At 37.8% G+C, this 13896-nt stretch overlaps 1 protein-coding gene across 7 annotated transcripts in view; it reads left to right on the plus strand.

Moving 5' to 3' along the window:
- The window catches only part of CNTNAP4 (contactin associated protein family member 4), a 265683-nt gene that overhangs the window by 164963 nt on the left and 86824 nt on the right, over window positions 1–13896 (plus strand). For 6 of the 7 annotated variants that reach the window (XM_061133985.1, XM_061134018.1, XM_061134042.1 and 3 more), the window contains 2 exons: window positions 2896–3157; window positions 10953–11102. In XM_061133985.1, the coding sequence (XP_060989968.1) occupies window positions 2896–3157; window positions 10953–11102 (412 nt within the window). The remainder of the gene's footprint in view (window positions 1–2895; window positions 3158–10952; window positions 11103–13896) is intronic. The other variant, XM_061134034.1, reaches the window with a different exon arrangement.

Genomic DNA, 13896 nt, shown 5'->3' on the forward strand with positions numbered 1-13896 from the left:
GAATACTGGTTTCCTGGAATCAGATAACATGCACGTATATTAGAGAAGTGGTTGAAAAATTTGTATTTTGCCAGGTCAATCATAACTAATAAAAGAAACTAATAGGCTCTCACAAGATTGCATCTGCCAAGAGCAGTGCTGGTCAGGCTGCATGATGTTCTGATTCTGTGGAAATGTGGTGGAATTTAAATTCAGCTGTATTGGTCAGGGTGCAGGCAGAGAAGCAGCACCCTTGTGGGTTTAGGGACAAGGGGTCTGTTTTAGGACTTGGATCATAACAGCTGGAGGCGCTGCAAAGTGGAGGTCAGCTGTCTGGAAGAAGAGATGGAGCAGAGTGAAAGAGGCAGGACATGCTGGGATAGTCACCAGCCCCTCTGTCATCATCCTTCCCTGGACTTCATCACACACAGAAAACCTTTTGGGGAAAGTGGCCAGCCTTTCACTTCTGACTCAGGTGTCTCGTCAGCTCCCTCTTTGGCTAACTTTTAACTGGACCCAGATAAGAAAAGAGGTTCTGGAAAATGTGGTTTTCTACTTGCTGATAGAAAAGCAGACACATCCAACCATTTGAATACATTTCTTTAACTGTTCAAAATTCAAAATAAATAATAAAGCTCATGTTGTGTCAGTAAAACCCAGAGCACATCACGGGATTATTTATTGCTTATAAAATATTTTATTTTTAATTCTCTGTGTGAATTGATAGTGTTTATATGAGCACACCATCCAGCAAGATTTTTTTAAAGTTTTTTTTTTTTAATATAAAAGGGAAAAGGATTTAGATGGAAAATAAAACTATTGTAGAGAGAGAGATGTGAGTGTTTCATTGCAAAATGAGTTTCCAGAAGCTGCTCATGTAGCTAACACCGGCTCTTCATTGCCAAGAGGATTTGCTCCTTGCAGAGTAGCTAGCAGACAGCTGTCCAAATGCAGGTGGTAAATGTTTCCATTTTTACCAGGTTTGTTAGTCTTATAATTGCCTTTACATTATGGGTCAGTATATTTCACTCTTCAGCTTTTGATGTTTCATTCACTGGGACAAGATATTTGTCTGCAGTGAAAGCTAGTTCACTTTTAACAGAATCACAACATAGCCAAATGTTTTTGTTTAACCTAGACCAGTAGTTTAATTCCAGCTTGCATTGTTCTGAATAAAGTGATTTCATCGACTTTTCAAATCTATATTTAGAAGGTTTGTTGAAGGTTATTTTCAGGAAAAATAAAAACATTTATCTTGATTTCTGAAGCCTGTTAAGGAACATGCTAATTATTTCTAAATAGTTTAGACTTTAATGTTTTTTCTTAATCCTTAAATATGTATTTAGTACTAATAGCAAAATAATCTTTCATGTACAATATCTTAATGAAAATTTGCAAGTCTAATGTATCTTGAAGATCTATTTAAAAACCATTAGATAAGAAATAATACATGTGAATCTGATGACAAGAGCATAATGATAAGAAAAAAAAACCAATGGTTCAAAATAAGAAGGTAAGTAGTACATTGTACATTGTATTGTGCAATGTTAAACCTAAAAAAAAAAAGGAAAAATAAGCAGAGGATGAGAGTGAGGCCAAAGAGCAACAAACCCATGAAGAAGGCTTAGATTCTTTATTAGGTAAATGCAAGATAAATAACAATGATACATCACATGGGCATTTTGTCCTGGAATTTATGCAAATGTAAAAGAAATGTAATACCTATTGCTGCCAAGGATGTGGGGAAAAGTGTGTCTTTGTGTATGTACTACTGTTGGAAATGTAGAGAATTTAACTTTTTTTGGAGTTCAAGAAAGAAACTGGAAATATTTATTAAAATATGTAGATACACTAGCTCTGAATTTAGAATTGTCTTCTGAAGAACTGAAAATACATAGAGAAGCTTATTCATGCTTTGTTGAGAGAGGCAAAACTTTGAAACAAAGTGACAACATATTAGTGAAAGTGAAAGTGTCAGTTGCTCAGTCATGTCCCAACTCTTTGCAATCTGATGGACTATAATTCACCAGGCTCCTCTGCCCTGGAATTCTCCAGGCAAGAATAAGGGAGTGGGTAGCTGTTCCCTTCTCCAGGGGATCTGCCCAACCCAGGGATCAAACCTATGTCTCCTGCTTTGCCGGCAGATTCTTTACCACTGAGCCACTGAGAAAACCTCTTGATAAGAAAACAATTGACTGAAAATTTGACCATTCACATAGTAGAATATTGCCTAATCAATAAAAATAGGAATTAGGCTTTTACCAGATGACTCAAGGGGATTTCCATAAGGTATTTGTTCATGATAAAATCATGGTACTGTAAACAGCATAAAACATGGCTCCCATTTTTATAAAACAAATAATGTCTAGTATGTTGGTATATGTATTCCAAATATATATTTAGGTGTTTGTGAATATACATATAACTGAATATATATCTTAAATATGTGTACACATATATATGTGTGTATGTATTAATATATATTTGTATATGTCAATGGTAACAGAAAATTATGAAAGAATATGGAAGGGGAACCAGTAGCTCATTAATACTGGTTATGTCATGGAGTGGCTTTGAAGCCAAAGGCAGCAAAAGTAGGAAGGGAAAACCAAGTAAAACATAAATAAAGAATTGTTTTAAATAAATTTTGATTGAATTCAATTGCATTGAGTTAGATGCCTTTGTGAAATTTGAGAAATGGGAAGAAAATGATTTCACCCAGAAAGCCCAGGGAGAGATTTGTCTGACTATGTATCACTGGATTTGAAGAACCTTTAAAATATATGGCAAGAATTCCATATCTATGTTGGTAGCAGTTTTCCATGTTGTTTTAAACCAGGGGTAATTAGATGGTTCAGATTCTATTACTAATGTGATGTGTCATTCTGAAAGCTTTCCCTTTTCCTCTCTTCTCAGGGAAATGTGTCATTTTCTTGCTCACAACCGCAGTCTGTGCCTGTGACTTTTCTGAGCCCCAGGAGTTACTTGGCACTGCCGGGCTCTTTCGGGGAGGACGAGATTTCTGCCACTTTTCAATTTCGAACCTGGAATAAGGCTGGGCTCCTGTTATTCACGGAGCTTCAGCTGGTTTCAGGGGGTCTCCTCCTCTTTCTTAATGATGGAAAACTTAAGCTGCATCTCTACCATCCAGGAAAATTACCCAGTGACATCACAGCAGGTAATAAGTGTATTCCTGCAGGCAAAGCATATGGGTTTGAAAGATTTCATTATCTCTCTGTCCCTTCTCTGTAAAATTTTATGCCTAACCCCCAAATTAATATTTGTTTAACAAATGAATACTTGAGTTAATAAGATTATCTCTTCCTTAGAGGAACTGGATTCCAATTTTCTTTTAAATATGGCTTCAGCACTAGCAGTTCTTATTAACCAAAATGATAGTTGTAGGGCAATAGAAATTTCCTTCCGTGGCTCTCTTGCCCACTTCAGATAAATCAGTGTATTCTGAGGAAATGCACTTTGAGAAAAATATGAAAGACTTGAAATGGATCCCAAGTTTGCTGGGTGTCTTCAATGGATGATGAGTCTTTGTGTAACACAGTTATAAGACTTATCTGGTCTTTGAGAGATGGGGAGGGGTCTTTTTGGGATTGGTATCTTTGTATTATTTAGTCAGATTAGCTTTGCTTGCTGCTGTAATCTGTGTGGAGTTGCATATATTTGGGGAAAAGATTTACGTGAAGCTCCTCATTTGGGAACCAAATGGAATTCTCTGCGCTTCTAGGCAATACGGTACCATTTTAATGGTTAGAAGTCATATAATTAAGGAGACTCTATGAGAGTCTGGAAAATTAATGTCTAATTTAGGTCAGTGCTTTGGGTGAGGGATATTTTTGTCTCTTCATTAAAATTATATAGTTCTTGACAAAGGATCTCCATCAAATTTTCATATATATGGAATAATACCCAAGCCAAGCAACTAGAGGTCACATTGGGGTAAATTGCTATATCAGTTTAATAAATGATCTTTAAAAACAATTTAAAGATGCCATTGTACTACTCATCTATATTAACTACGACCAAAATTAATAGAATATGAGCGGGAGAGGAAAAAAAGTTAAAATACAGTCGGAAACCAAATATAAGAAGCAAGTAGTATACAAATGAATACGCCGGGTCTTTGTGTTTCTTTTTTTGTTGTTCGTATACCACAGTAGTTTGAATGTGGGAACTGAAACTTCAATATCAATTATAATTTTTAAGAAGTACTGTGCTGTGACTTTTAATGTAATACTCAAATTGTGGTAGATTTGCAGGCTTGACAAAAGGAAATAAATTAATCAGTGTCATATTAATAATTAATAGGCTCCCTAAAATGAGGGCCTAAAAATATAAGCTTGCCATTAACGTGTAGTTTATTCTGATGTATTTGACATCCTCTGGGGTGGTTGTATTCATGGCCTAATTTTCAGCATCTTAGAGAAGCTGCTTCAGTGCAGTGTTATTATACAGAGCCCCATGAAGCTAGTTCATTTCTAAACACTTTACAGGCTTGCAAATTGAATAAACTACTAGGTGTAAATCTATCTAGACCACCTCGAATGATTTTAAAAATTAATGTTTAAATCTGCGTACAATCTTGCCATCTATTATGACATCATATGACTTAGTGCTCATAGCTAATAATAAGGATCCTTGGCAAAATATGAATGTTAATATAGTAAAATTGTTATACTTCAGATAATAAAGTAGGACTTTACACATCAAATCCCCCATTCCCATCTTTCTAGTTTCTTTCAAAATATTAATTTTTGCTAGTTTCAGCAAGAAAAGTGCATTTTGCATTTGAAAGTGGACTTTAAATGGTCTGGGTGTGTGGCCCATTTGTTTCTCTCATAGAGAAGACTTTCACAGGTACAGTGTTTGATAATTAAAACAGTTGTCAGGATGTATCATAATGACTCTGAAGAGAGTCGATGACCTGGTGGGTTAGTATCACATTATACTAAATCATTCTATTATATGAGGATGGCTCAGTTTCTCTTTACTACTGGAGGTATAAATTATTAATCTTACATATTTTCAAAACTCAAAGTTTTTAATGTCTTTTACAATGGAATAAAAATGTAAGTTGTATTGAGGAAGAATGGAATTGTGCAGATGTTTGAATTATCAGGCTAAATTTTTAATGTGATGTAGAGTTTTGCAAATCATTATTTGGAATGGTTCAAAAATATTATGTCAGTTTATGTCATTTCTGAGATATTAAAGATTTTGTATTAGTCTAAATCATAAAACACGTTAGCAGCCCTACAAAATCACCTGTGACACCAGTCTTTGTCACCTTTTACATGGCAGAGCAAAAATCATTCAGGTCAAGAATCTAACTAACAATATGGTTGTATTTTCCTAGTTAAAACAAATTCTTGACTATCAAATTTGAGATTTTTGCTATGAGTTTCACATTTCTGCTATTGTTTTTGCCTAAAGGTGAAAATCAGGCTTGAAAACAAGCTTCTTGCTCCCATGGGCAGGGCCTGGTGGATGACTGTTCTGCATGTTTCCGTTACTGAGCTTTCTGGTTCTTGTGACCCTGACAGAGGGGCTACCCTCTTGATTCACTTCACCCAGGAGAAGCCATTTTTAAAGTTCCTTCTTTTCACTAATGGCATATTCCTGTCTTTCACATTAGAACCTCATCGCTCCCAGAAAGTCCTGCTTCCGCTTCCCCCTAACATGATTGACAGCCGTAACCTCCATATTTTCTTCTTGGCAAGAGCTATCTGGTGTCATGAACCTTTAATTCTGGTTAGTGGATATAGTTAGTGGGGATAAGAATGTCTGGCACAGCTTCGGAGCACTGAAAGTTATTGGGAACAGGCAAACCCTTTAGTTTCTCCTTGAGTAATGGCCTTTGTAGAACTGCCTTTTGCTCTTTTGCAAAGAACCTACCTATACAGCAGACTTTATTATTTTTTTTTTCTGCTTTACACATTCTAGTCCATGGATGCTTGTTATAATCTTATGGGAGAGTGACGGCAGCTAACGTGTCATAATATTTCTGTAGGTGGTTTTAAGACTGGTCCCTGAAGATTATACAGGAGGAACTGTGAGAAACCTTTTTCTTCCTCCTGTATTTTGTATGTCTGTGTGTTTTGGGTCTGAGAGAGAGATAGAAGGAGAGAGAGAGAAGAGGAGGAGGGGAAGAAGGGGAGAGGGGAGAAGGTCCTTATAAACAGTCCCACCTTCTCCTGCCACCTGCAGTTGCAAACCTTTCCATTTATTCTTCTATTCTTCCAGCTGGAGTTGTCAGTGGTTTCCACCCAGAGACCACAGTGATCACCCTTACTGTTGAATAGGTTGGGTTTGTTGCATATTGCAGCAGGGAGGACCCTTACCCAGGGAACCATGGGGAGTCTTATCACAAGGGTGTTAAGGACGAGTTGGCATAGAATTTTGGATTATGTTAGCTGATTTGGAGGAAGGTTTCAAGGAAATGGAAAATTGGTGGAGATTAAATGCTGCCAGGAGGTGAGGGAATTTGTGTGGTTAACTATCTTTGTAAATTTTATTTTGAAGAATGGAGGCATGAAATAAAGCTAAATTTGTAATCGATTTCAAAAGTCAGTTGTCATTCATGTAGTCCAGGAGAGGATTTGATATTTTTGGTAGTTTGCACAGTAGCCTTGCTTTTGTCTGTGCTTAAACCAGATTGTAGAGTAGTTTTGAAGGGATTCTGGGTCTCATTTCATTGTAGTAGTCTTGTCTGAGTGACCTGGTCTGATCTCAGTGTTCTGTGAGCTTGTTTATGCTCCACAGGAGAACCCTACCGCTAAGCTCTGGGTGCTCTCCCGTGTCTCCCACCATCAGGGCCCCCCTGAGAGCATCAGCCACTAGCCCCAGGCTCTTGGGGGCTGCTTTTCTCTTTCTCAAAGTTAATTGTTTAACATGAGCCAAATAGCAAGGTCACCCCCCATCCTGCAGGCTGAGAAGAATGTGGATTGTGGCATCAGCTCACCAGTTGGATGTGTCCTTGGGTGATTTGTTAATCCTCTTGTGCTTCATGGTCTCCATGTTTGAAACGAGAATAACAGTAGTAATGTTGAAGATTAAATGACATGATGGATATAAAGCACACAGCACCTGGTGTGAATAATAGTCACTGGAACTGTCGTTATTATTTTTTTTATTATTCCACCAACACGTATTCCTTCCCCTACAATCAAAAGATGTGAGTGTTGGGAGCAGTGTACTAGAATGAGCGTTTAGTTACCTGAAACGGTGAATTGGAAAAAATACATATTCTGCAATTCCTCCTTTTCCTTCCCCTCTTTCAGTGTGTTGTGGCCTTGGAAAAGGGCTCACTTCTCTTCAGATATTAAAGTTGTAGACTTAAAAGAAAAATAGTATCCAATTTAAAAATTATCCTTTTTATCAAGAGGAGTTAAGTGAAACGAATTGCACAGGTCATTCATTATTTAACTTGAGTAATACATCCCTTCGATGGGTCATAAAAGTTTCCTCGTCGTAAGCAAGTGATGTCTGTTACAAATGAGGCTCAAGAATAGTTTTCTGAAGGTTCCCTCACAAACACAGCACAACTCCGGAACCCACACGCTGAGCAGATGGGTGCATGTAACTGTGTCAAATTCAGAGCGGCCATCCTGGCATACTTGTGTTCTTAATCTAAATTAGCTTCTGTGATGACAGAAGATGCCCCGAGCCTTTGACTTTACTCTGCTGGCCCTACCCAGCAGCCCTTCGGAGCAAAGTTGCTCAGAGTGTGCCCCCTGGAACTTACTGGTTCAGTGAAATACTTGTCCCAAGATAAGTACAGAAATTGGGAGTAAGCTCCTAGAAGCTGTTACAGCAAGAAGGCATCATTACAACATCTAAGCATATGGTCAGTGGGCTTGTGTTTTAGATGCCTTCTTTCTTTAATGTTTTTGTCATTCGTTTTTACTGAATTTTATGAAAGTTATCAGTTTGCAGTAGGTCGGAAGAGAAAATGTCCCTCACCAGAGGTGGCTTGATAAGCGTCATCCCAGGCCCGTGGAAAGCTACGATGAGAAAACAGAAGCCAAGTTGTGTACACAGGCACATCCGAGCTTTGAGAAAGAGATGGTGGGAAACCCATGGCAGGGTAAGGAGGGTGGGAAGTTTTTATCCATGTGACGTAAAGCTCAGTACAAGGATTTTCACTCTAAATGTATCCTCTTAAAGGAAGCACAGGATGACAAATTTGGGGCATTTGATTTATTTTAGTCCAATCTCATAGCGTCAGAGATTATATAACTCTATTCAGTCTCCTATTTCAGAGTCCACTCTTAGAAAATATGTCCAAAATTATCTAGCCTACATCCTTCATTTTTCAGTTTTTAGGTCTTTCTCATTATCTTTCACAAACCAAATCAAAGTTGGGTCTTTGGAAATCTTTTTTTGCTTCATGGGTATAATGTAAAAGTAAGCTTTGGTGCCCAGGGTAGAGTTTGTGCTATGCTAAATGAGTCCACGGCAAAGAGCTTCATCATCTAAAGCAGCTTCCATGCATTTTCTGTCTGAAAGCTTGTGATCGGAAATAGCTGGGGAAATAAAGAAATTACACAAAATATCAGGAAAGAGGCTCATGACTTTTAGCTTTAATAGAGTACTTATATTTTTATTTAGTAATTTGATCTGCAAAATCATACAGAGTTGAATATTAGGTGGACATAAACCTTACTGATTTATCTACAACAGAGAGACTTAGAGTTCACCAGTTTGCTGAGTATTCAAAACAGAACCCTATAGACTTAATTCCCTTTAAGAGGAAAAGGCTCCACAGCCTCCTTGATTCATGACACAGGGACCACCTTCGGAGGGTCTAGAGACTGTTTTTATAGGTGATAAGGAAACCTTGATTTTTTTACTGTAGCAATTTTTATTATGTATATAAACTTGGAAAATACAGAAAAATTATAGCTAGGAATAAAAACAACCATGATTTTCTTGTATGTGAATATTAATGCTTGTGTGCATTTCCTTTCAGCCCTTTCCCATATTTATAGAAAATCAGGAATATAATTAGAATTGTATATATGGAGTTAATTCTCATTACTTGCAGTAGTTATGTCCTATTAAGTTGTTGTGGACATGGAATTAATAAATACTAAACCATTGTTTCCAGGGGAAATACAGGGTTAGGTTCTTGCGAGCCTCTAGTGACAACATTTTTGTCCACCAATCAACACATCCTCGTATGTATGATTGTGTTTAAAGACACCTTCTTTAATGTTTATTGTTAATTACCAGCATTGAACTCATGGCCAACATTAACTCATGCCTGAAAGAAGCTTACCTCTCACATGTATTTTTCTCTGTAAGGCAGATCATTGCCTTCTTGCACTTCGGAATGCTAGACAACACTTTATCACTGTGTGAGGGGGCCTTTTAAACAGGAAAGTCACTAACGGGAAGCACAAAAATGTGAAGACAGGTTTACATAGGAGAGCTGAAGCGAGAAGCTTTGCCTTGCTTGACCTCAGCTGGAAACTTGCCTGTCAGTTGACTTGAATTTTTCTCTGCTCGGTGTATTTCTGCGACTGACCCCAAAAGTGCCCCGAGTATTGATTTGGAGGCTACCAATATAGTATGGCAAGTAGTTGAATTTGCAAATACAAAATCTGTAAATTATGATCAACTTTATGAATATGGTTTTACACACTGCTGTTTTAAATTTCCATTATACTAGTACACTTTCAGCATTAATTATAATCTCTTTAAATACTTCTATAATGATTGACGATATACTTTGCTAAATATTCTAGACTCATAAAAGATGACTACACCAAAGTGTAAAAGAGCAGATAAATCATTTTATTAGGTATAACCTAGAATTTTGGAAAATATCTGTGCTCTTCCCAAGCCGCTCCTTTTAAAAGGTAAATTACATGATGAAAGCTGAAAATTAGCCCATGCCAAATAGTTGAAAGATTTTCACCATTCAGGATTGTCCAAACTTGAATTAGAATTTTGTTCTCTCTACTGATGCCCCAAGACATGAAGATAATCATGCACTATTTCCATGTATTTCAATATTCCAATTATTTCAATAACCTCAGATATGCAGATGACACCACCCTTATGGAAGAAAGTGAAGAGGAATTAAAGAGCCTCTTGGTGAAAGTGAAAGAAGAGAGTGAAAAAGCTGGCTTAAAACTCAGCATTCAAAATACCAAGATCATGGTATCTGGTCCCAGTCACTTCATGGGAAATAGATGGGGAAACAGTGACAGACTCTATTTCCTTGAGCTCCAAAATCACTGCAGATGGTGACTGCAGCCTTGAGATTAAAAGATGCTTGCTCCTTGGAAGAAAAGCTATGGCAAACCTAGACAACATATTAAAAAGCAGAGACATTACTTTGCCAACCAAGGTCCATTCAATCAAAGCTATGGTTTTTCCAGTAGTCATATATGGATGTGGACCATAAAGAAAGCCGAGTGCTGAAGAATTGATGCTTTTGAACTGTGATGTTGGAGAAGACTCTTGAGAGTCCCTTGGACTGCAAGGAGATCCAACCAGTCAATCCTCAAGAAAATAAATCCTGAATATTCGTTGGAAGGACTGATGCTGAATCTCCAATACTTTGACCAGCTGATGCAAAGAGCTGACTCATTAGAAAAGCCTCTGATGCTGGGAAAGATTGAAGGCAGGAGGAGAAGGGATGACAGAGGATGAGATGGTTGGCTGGCATCACTGACTCAATGGGCATGAGTTTGAGCAAGCTCCAGGAGATGGTGAAGGACAGGGAAGCCTGGCGTGCTGCAGTCACAAAGAGTCGGACACAACTGAGTGACTAACAACAATGTAGAGGGTGCTGATTCCCTCCCCTCTCTTGCTTTTTGTTTTCTTTCGTTAAGAGTTGTTAGAGTGCTGTACTTGATTGAGTGGTGTGTACATTGCCATTTCTAACCAACTGCTTACAGTGTTGACTGTTAAGAGATATCTCTTTTAACTGATTCTATCTCCTCCAGGTGTTGGATTAAATGATGGACAGTGGCATTCCGTCTCCTTATCTGCCAAAAGGAATTACCTGAGTGTGATGGTCGACGGCCAAGTGGCTTCTGCATCCCCCTCCCAGGGCCCTGAGCAGATTTATTCAGGGGGCACCTTTTATTTTGGAGGTAAGAGAAGCAGTCACTGCATACAGGCAGTTGAGTCATGTTCATAGTTACTACCCCTGTATCTTGAAGTCAGCATGTTTTAACCAATGTCAATATTATGGAATCATTTTTCACTTTCTTTGAAGATGGAAATGTTGAGTGGATCATGATGATAAATCATGACATAAAATGTATTTCTTTGAGGTGGACTGACTTATGCTTATGATTTCTGTAATGAGATTGCTTGCAAGTAGACCATGCTCTTCAGTTCTTACTTTTAAATTTTGTTATGTTTTCCTAATGTTGAATGGACCTTACATGTATATCTTTTTCAGATTTTATGGGCTCATTTCATTGCGGTGTTTTCCTGTTCATGCCTCTTAGCTTTTCTAGAGCATCCTTATTGCTTTTCTACTGCTCAATGCAGGTCAATATTATGCCAATGTACAAATAATCTAACTTGATTAGCCACAGAATCCTCTTCTCATTGCTAAATAATAATGCACTGATACATTTGATAGAATTAGGGCACCAGCCTTCAACCCCAGGACGTCTCTCTAAAAGAACAAAAAGTGTTTACTTGCCTAGTGGATGTTTGATTAAACTAAAAGCTTCAAAAAGCAACCTTTGAAAGTGGAAATGAATCTCTATCACTGCAAAATTAAAATAAGACAATATTTGACGTTAATTAGAAAGGCAGGGCTTCCCCAGTGGACCAGCTGGTAAAGAATCTATCTGCAAGGCAGGTTCTCAGGAGATGCAGGTTCCATTCCTGGGCCAGGAAGATCACTTGGGGGGAGGAAATGGCAACCTATTCCGGTATTCTTGCCTAAAAAAGCCCATGGACAGAGGACCCAATCCCGTGGATTGGTGGGCTACAATCCAAAGGGCCCCAAGAAGGTGGAGACAGCTGAGCACAGAGCAGCACCCACAGAAGGCAAGGCTGTAGAAATCATAGTCATAACTTATGGTGTTTCCTCTTTTTGCTATTTTGAATTGTAATCATGACTTCTGTCTGGAATCACCTTTGAATTTGGTTGAAAGCCCAGGCTTCATTATTCATCAATAATACACAAATTCCTTTCCAAGAATTGACAGTAAAGTACACAGACCATGAATCATGCATCTTATATTAAGAGTGAACAAACAAACCAAAAAGAAAAAAAACCTTCATAATCCTTTGCTATAAAAGGCAGCATAATGCCAAAAATATTAAAAGATAGAATTTCTTCCTTATGAAGATTTGTTCATTTATAAGTTCATTTATAAACTAAGTTGTTATAAAACGTTATGGAATATATGATTGAGTTTATGGCAACCTATAGCAACATGGTCCTTTAATAGCTGGTAAGACATACAAACAGTTCCTGAGTTAGGATTTTTCAGCTACACAATGGTGTGAAGAAATACACATTCAGTAGAAACCATACTTTGAATATTTTTCTTTTCTCAGACTCGTGACATGTAGGGTGATGTTAATATTCTCTCACGATGCTGAGCAGGGGCAGTGAGCCATGGCTCCCCGTCTCCCACACGATCACAGGGTAAACAGCAGATACGCTTAAACCATTCAGCTCCCATACAACCAATCTGTTTTCACTTTCAGTGCGGTACTCAATAAATTGTGGGGAGTATTTAACGCTTCATTACAAAGTAGACTTTGCCCAACTGTTGACTAACGTAAGTGTGCTGAGCACATTTAAGGGAGCTAAGCTAAGCTATGTTTGGTAGGTCGGGTATATTAAACACAGTTTTGACTTAGGATATTTTCAATTTACAATGGGTTTATCAAGATGCCACCACACTGTAAGGCAAGGAAGATCTGTACAGAACAACTTTAATCAAGAGAAGATTGAGAAACACCAAAAGAGATAAGGAAAAAACCCAATCATTTTGTTAAATAATGCAAAAAAGATGATAAAAATAATAGAGTGCATAGAAGTTTAAGCCATGAAAATAGAATCATCATTCTTAAATTACTTTATACCCTTCATGTTCAGATTTAATGACACCTTTTTTTTGTAGAAAATTTTGGCTGTTATTCACACTGCCATACTACTTTATAACAGAATATATCACACATACACTATAATTTTGCTTGCTTTTATTATGATACATATGATGCACACCATTTTAATTACATGAACTCATGATTTTTGTATGTTTTAGATTTATCAGAGAGTTGCAAAGATACATAGGGAGTTGCCATTTACCTCTTACCCTGTTACTTTGTCTTGTTCACATTTTACATCATATACACAACTTAAAGAATACGAATTATTATTTTTAAGAAATACACATCTGCACATGCATTTCCAAACTAGGAAAGATAACATTACCAGCATCCCTTTGTCCCTCCATCATCGCATCTCTTCATCTTCCCCAATGAATGGGGCTTTTATCCCTCCCTTTGTGTATTAAGGTGTTCCTAAGTCCCTAAACAATATACTGTGGAAACTTCCATAATAAAATTTCAACTTTAGGGCTTTTATTTAGATAACCAGTCTTAAGTTTACTTAGGCAATATCTCTGTTTATTCAATCATCTTCTCAATTGGTGTCCTTAAGTAGTAGAGTATGTTCGATCCTGGCGTGAGATTCTACTCATCAGTAAATATAAATATACACCCTGTGAACCCTAGGGCATCCTAACATTTCCGGGGCTGGGAGCACGGGTCCAGAGAAAAGCAGGGGGCCTCCTGCTGCCACGGTTCTGCCTCCTCCTCCAGGCCTCGTTCCTCCAGGACCTGGTGGAGGAGGGGTCCCTCCTCCTGGAAACCCAAGTAGGTCTTTGGGGTGAGAATTCTGGACTCTGG

This window comes from Dama dama, chromosome 4, assembly GCF_033118175.1.
Source record: "Dama dama isolate Ldn47 chromosome 4, ASM3311817v1, whole genome shotgun sequence".
Classification (NCBI taxonomy): Eukaryota; Metazoa; Chordata; class Mammalia; order Artiodactyla; family Cervidae; genus Dama; species Dama dama.